We start from the raw sequence: 6,000 nt of genomic DNA on the forward strand, positions 1-6,000 counted from the left end.
TTTAACAGTTCAGGTATATTTCTCATTCTACTTCTTATCTCCCCTTGAGAGTGATTCATACTAATTTACTTTCAAAACATCATCAAACCTTCATCTTTACTATAGCTAAGTAACTCATAAAATCAAACACTATCATGGTCAGTTGACTTTCAGGCCTTTGATTCATTTTCATCCGCATGGCAAACTAGTTTTCTCAAGAAAATTCACTGGAATTCATCCTTTAATACTGATTGATTTTGATTCAACAGGACAAAATCAAAGAGGTATGACATGCTCTGGGAAGATATCAAGGCTAGATGATCAACTGATCCAACTCCGTATCTCAACTAAACGCCTCATTAGAAACTTGCCACTCTCCGTGCCGAAGCGGATGCAGGTAAGCCACCCCATCTCATACCTTTTCTCTTCGTTGACTACTGTTCTCTATCTTTCTGTTTACTCATCGTGTTCATGTTCTATGCATTCCGATCATCTCGTTTTATATAGCTATCGAACGAGCTGAGGCCGCCGAGGCCAAGAATAAAAAGCTGGAATTGGAAACGATGAATAAAGATCAAGAATTGATTTCTTTACAGCATAAGGTCAGCAACCTTGAAGCTGACCTTGAAGCAGCGGAACAAAAGATTACAGATGCCAAGACGGCAAGAGAGGAGGAAGAAACAAATAGGTCGACTAACGAGAATCTGAACCGAAAGATTGCTCTTCTCGAAAGTGAATTAGATAACGCTGAGAAGAACTTGAGAGAAACGACAGATAAGTGAGCTAACTTTCTGGTTGACCAAAAACGTCTTACTCTTGTCTTCACTGTAGCTATCCGACTGTTGTCATTCCCAGGCTCTTGGACTGATATCTTTTGTTCCCGTAGACTTCGACAGGTCGATGTTAAAGCCGAACACTTCGAACGTCAAGTGCAGCGTATCGAGGCGGAGAGAGATTCATGGGAGACAAAGTTCGTTGACACTGTCTTCCGGAGACCTTTGTCCAGATCTAATTTAATTCTTGTTTATTAGGTGGGAACAGACGCATGAGAAGTACCTTGCCTCGAAGAAGGAACTCGACGAGGTTGTACAACAGATGGAGGTTAGTGGCTTTATAACTTAACTTATGTTTTCTTTCATCAAACTAACTGACTATTCCTTCACTTTGGGAAAAAGTCTCTTTGAGTTCGTCATTTTGATTTCTTCAATGGCTGTTTCTATCGAAAGTCACTTTGTCTTTGCCATTGTTTTACAAGTTATATTCATATCCAATCAAGTTTTCTTATCATTGCTAGTGCCTTTCAGAAAAATTTGGTCGGTGGTTTCGAGTAATAGACATTTTCTTTTGTCGCAACTTTTATTGGATCAGATTAAAGTCTATTACTACATTCTACCATGGGTATAGGAGTGATTACGTAGCACAACGACTTTGTTTTTTCAATACTAAGTATATGGTGACTTTCGATAACTATGTAGGTCTGTACTAGGGGTACCTTCAGTGTGAATTGGAGCGTTGATCAAAGTCAGGCTAGCAAATGGGTTCCACTCAGGGCTTGGTCATTTTTTCAAATAGAATATTTCCATGCATGTCAGTAACAGTTTAGCTCAATGCAAGTCAATGACTTGTCAGCCTTCAACACTTCAGATAAGACTATCCAGCTGGTCAATTATCAGCCGCACTTGATCGAATATTGATCAGCCTCAGGAGCATCAATGTGCTACAGTGAGTAATTCAGATGATAGTAGATGAGCTGCCCCTTCTACTATGACTTGATAATATTGAAGGGCAATCTTTGATGAAATTGATTATTTATCAAGAGTTTGAGCTTTTCAAAATGAAAGATGTGCACCCCAGACTACCAATGAAACAAAATTCAAAGAGCATTGAAGATGAGATTTTAAATCCAACTCTTGAGGGATCAATGGAAATGTTTAATCCAAAGTTACGTTCTTGACCAACCATCATGTTGAATAGACTTCATGCTGGTCTCCTTTTGAATATATGAAACAACTGGATCTTAATAACGCTCTGATCAGTAGATGCAATACATAACGGTAACCATTAATGTAAGGTCTGAAGTTGAACACCTCGTTACTTTACTTGATTTTCTTTTGAGGGATCCTTCAATTGGGCTCCAGACCAAAATGTAGAAATAGGTGATATGATACAAACTTGATGTTTCCTCTTTAAATCAATATTGTCAGCAAGCTGAGCAGATAAATCTTTCTATGTAGACTTTGGCCTTGTGTAAAGATGAAATGATCGCTTTTTTCTACTTTGATCATTCCAGTACTTCTAGCTATATAGCCCAACATGGTACAACTTGTTTTTTTAGAAAACACTCGAGAAAAAATCGAACATCAAATTCTTATCTTTTTGAAAGGTCTCTTTGAACACCCCTTGCTTGAAAGCTTTAAGTTGAAAATCTCATTTTTTCCTTCATACGAGAAAACTTTCCATCATTACAAATTTCAAAAAGAAAAACCACAATTCCCTTCCACCATAAGATAAACAAAAACAAAGACAATGGAAACACACACACACAATCAAATCAAATCATAAAAAAATCTTTCAAAACCCTAAACCAGACCAAAATAACCACTTTAACGATCCTAAAAAGTTTTTCCGCCCCGTTTTGAAAGAAATTCAACACAAGATAAATTTGATGATGTATCACGCCCTGATCACAAATTTGGTTTTCAAGATTCATCAACTTTCGACTTTTTATTCATTCCAGTTTCCACATCTTCCTCTAAAGACCTTTTCCCCATCTCTTTTCCAACCAAACCATCTGTTTCATCTTTCTTCACTTCAGTTTCTTGCACGGGATTCTTTTTCCTTTTAACTAACATACTTAAATCGTTCACTACCGATGTTCCATTCTCATTCTTATGTGGTAAAACTACATCTTTCAAATACGCTTGCAGAGCAATCTCTTTGGCATCTAATGGTGCTGCTTGTGGTACGGTTTTTAATTCTTCAAGTTTAGCTTCTAAATCTTCTAGAATCGATTGACATTCTTGAATTTCATTTGAATCATCTACAGGTCGATTTGAACTCTTTGAAGAATCGACTTTAGAATCAGTTGATGTAAGATTAAGATTCGATTTCAAACTTTCGATATAAGTTTTCATTAACTCAATCGCATTTTCAACATGTTCTACTGATTTTGAAATCGAATCTGATCTTTCGGGTAAAAGTTCATATGCTAATGCTGTCCAAAGATGAGTTTCTGCCATTGATCTACGTGAACAAACTTCGGTTGGTAAAGATTCTTTAACCTTTAGTGAGCTTAAATACGAATTGAGTGCTTCATCGAACTTGTCTAGATCAAAAAGGAACACGTTATTTTGAGAAAAGTCAAAAATTATAATGAGTTGCTCTGTGAATTGTATAGGAAATTTTGAAAGAGTCAAGAAAAAACAGCTGACCTCCTTCTTGATGAACTTCAGCTAAAAGTTCAAAGACTTGAATCAATTTCTTCTTCAACTTAATAAATTCGTCATGATTTGATGCTTTCAAACTTTCATCTGATAATTGAATCTCAATCGAACTTCTAGCCAATTCAAGTACATAAAAAGCAGCTTCAAGTTCTTCTTCAACCGTACATTGTTCTAAATCATCTTCATCTGATCCTGCCTTTTCTTCTTGATCTTGATCTTCATCTTCATCTGAAGAATCACCTGAGAAATGGATATGAGGATTGGTATTGGTTGGTTTTGATCCTGAAGCTTTTTTTGATTTGAGGTCAGAAGACCCAGAAGGACCTGAATGAGAAGATCATAAATTTGTCAGAAACAAACAATTAAACACGTTCTCTAAAAGATTGTCTTTGAATATGAAGCTTACCAGATCGATTCGAATCTTGAACTTTTTGATTTGATTCAGGTTCCGGTTCATCTTTATTAGGTTCACCACCACCACCGCCTAAACAAGCATTGAGTTTAATAGCATGTTTAACTAAAGCTTTACCATAAAGAATTTGAGCATCCACTACAGCTGGATGTTGATCACCATAATGAATTGATAAAGTTTCACATGCTCTAGAAAATGAATCAGTTGCATCTTGATAATTTTTTAATGCAAATGATTTAGATCCTTCTGCTAGATCCGATTGAATTGATTTTAATATCTTTTCATTGGGTGGTTTGATTTGGTTTGTAGATTTCTTTGATTCGGTATTAGTTAATTGATGGTTTTCAGCTCTAATGAATAAATTAAAGTTGAGTTAGTGAGTTGAAGGAAGTTGGAATTCGATTGAGGAAGAGAATTGATGATAAGAAAAGAACGCGTACGGTTTAGAATCCATTGTGATTGATTTGTGGTTTCAATCAACTCGCTTGATGTATGCTTTGAAAGGTTCTTAAATCTCACTACGGTACCTTACGGAAGCCCTGAGCGTGGGGTCCGCCAACCCTCTTAAACACATACACAACACCACCGCTCAAAAGCTCACCACTTCAAACTTCAACATCTCTAAAATCAAATTCAACCCATTTCTGTGGTGCTTCCACGCGTTTGGCGCACCAATTCGACTCGGCCTACATATGTAGAGGCTTCTTCATCTCCATCCATCCCCATCTCTTTGCGCATTGAGCTCACCCTTGGACGATAGAGCAAGACTTTGATTCAACTAACCCCAACGATATCAAATTCACTACCTCTGTTCAACTTCGAACGCCTTTCTCTTTTTCATTTCACTTATAATCACTAAAATTGTAGAAAACAGCAAAAACAAACATTCTACAGCAAAGCTCGCAAGCTGGGTTTTCAACAATGAACAATTATTGACTAAGGTTAAACTTATAATTCTCTATGACAAAATTCAACAGCTAGAGACACCACTTGATGAGACAGTTTTTGAAAAAGATTGTAATCATTATTGAGAGATGATTTGAGAAAGTCTAGCCTGCAATCACAGCCAACATCTATGGAGCTAGAGGCTGGTTCAAGCCACATCAACACTTCCTGACCTTCAAACAGAGCCCCACCTTGGATGTAGTAATTTTATCAAAAGACTGAGTTATGTAGTGAATGCGCAAATTTGAAATGGGCCAAAGCAACTGAGTGTTGAAGTTGAACATGAAAATTTACCTTCCTTCTATCGAGCTGATCACCTTACCATAAAGATCCAAACAGGTTGGTTGACCAAATCCCTTTACTGCTCCCCAGTCAACGTTTCATCGTCCTGTTCACCTTCTTGACAGATTGCCTGTTAGCTACCAATCGCAGGCGATCCAGATTGGAATACATGGGGTTGCCTTTGATGTAGGAAGTTCCGCACGTCGAGTCTCAATTGTGTAGCTGGCGTTCAAACGAGCAAGAAATTCAAGTTCGGACATCTGCATTTCGCCCGTTGAACGTTTTGCCTCAAGTCGAGACCAGCAGGGGTGGTTATCCTTTGTGATATCGCGAGGTCGAGCCAGTAATGTGATCGTACTCATTGGATAATCTACAGCGAGTCTAGAAGAGTCATCACAGCAAAAAGCACCCCGATTCCCTTGATATCATTTTGCCACCATGTTAATCTTGAAACCCATCCATTGGGTTATCATGTTTTGAGTGAGGATTGGTATTTGCACGTGACTTCTGGAGCAGGATGGACGATATCGGAAATACAGCTTGAGGTCGAGTGGAATGAGATCGTGAGCAGCAGGTGAGTCGAAGAGTCGATGACGGAGAGGTGGCTCAAATTGGTGATGGGCAAGGATGGGCATATGAGATGTGACGTTGGATGTATGTAGTAGGCGGTAGTTGTATGTCAAGCTGTGGGCGCCAGGGTGAGTGCGCCGCACAGGGGTGCGGGCGCACCCTGCGACGCACCTCTCGCACCTGAGAAGCTAAAAAAGGGGGGGGGCGAGGGGTGCGACAGGGCTGAGCTGCAAGGGATCTTGAGGCTGCCCAGTGACAACAGGCAGAATTTTTTTCTTCAGCTCCCTCTCACATACTTCAATGTCCGGTCCAAACAGCTCCAAGTGGATTCTGCCCAACTCCAAACAAGGGCCTCGATGGCAAGGTTTT

At 38.9% G+C, this 6,000-nt stretch overlaps 2 protein-coding genes across 2 annotated transcripts; one reads left to right on the top strand and one right to left on the bottom strand.

Annotated features, from left to right (window-relative positions):
* Nucleotides 1–134: 134 nt before the first annotated feature.
* MELLADRAFT_84960 (uncharacterized protein) lies at nucleotides 135–1,163 on the top strand (the record flags this gene model as incomplete). The annotated part of the gene is made up of 7 exons (XM_007408318.1): nucleotides 135–137; nucleotides 249–263; nucleotides 343–376; nucleotides 487–757; nucleotides 866–949; nucleotides 1,011–1,080; nucleotides 1,155–1,163. 7 exons carry the CDS (start codon nucleotides 135–137, stop codon nucleotides 1,161–1,163), a joined length of 486 nt encoding a protein of 161 aa, XP_007408380.1.
* A 1,229-nt stretch (nucleotides 1,164–2,392) lies between these two features.
* MELLADRAFT_116051 (uncharacterized protein) lies at nucleotides 2,393–4,317 on the bottom strand (the record flags this gene model as incomplete). The annotated part of the gene is made up of 5 exons (XM_007408485.1): nucleotides 2,393–2,956; nucleotides 3,095–3,304; nucleotides 3,411–3,746; nucleotides 3,829–4,184; nucleotides 4,275–4,317. 5 exons carry the CDS (start codon nucleotides 4,286–4,288, stop codon nucleotides 2,679–2,681), a joined length of 1,194 nt encoding a protein of 397 aa, XP_007408547.1.
* Nucleotides 4,318–6,000: the final 1,683 nt, after the last annotated feature.

Source organism: Melampsora larici-populina (genome assembly GCF_000204055.1).
Source record: "Melampsora larici-populina 98AG31 unplaced genomic scaffold MELLAscaffold_12, whole genome shotgun sequence".
NCBI classification, from domain to species: domain Eukaryota; kingdom Fungi; phylum Basidiomycota; class Pucciniomycetes; order Pucciniales; family Melampsoraceae; genus Melampsora; species Melampsora laricis-populina.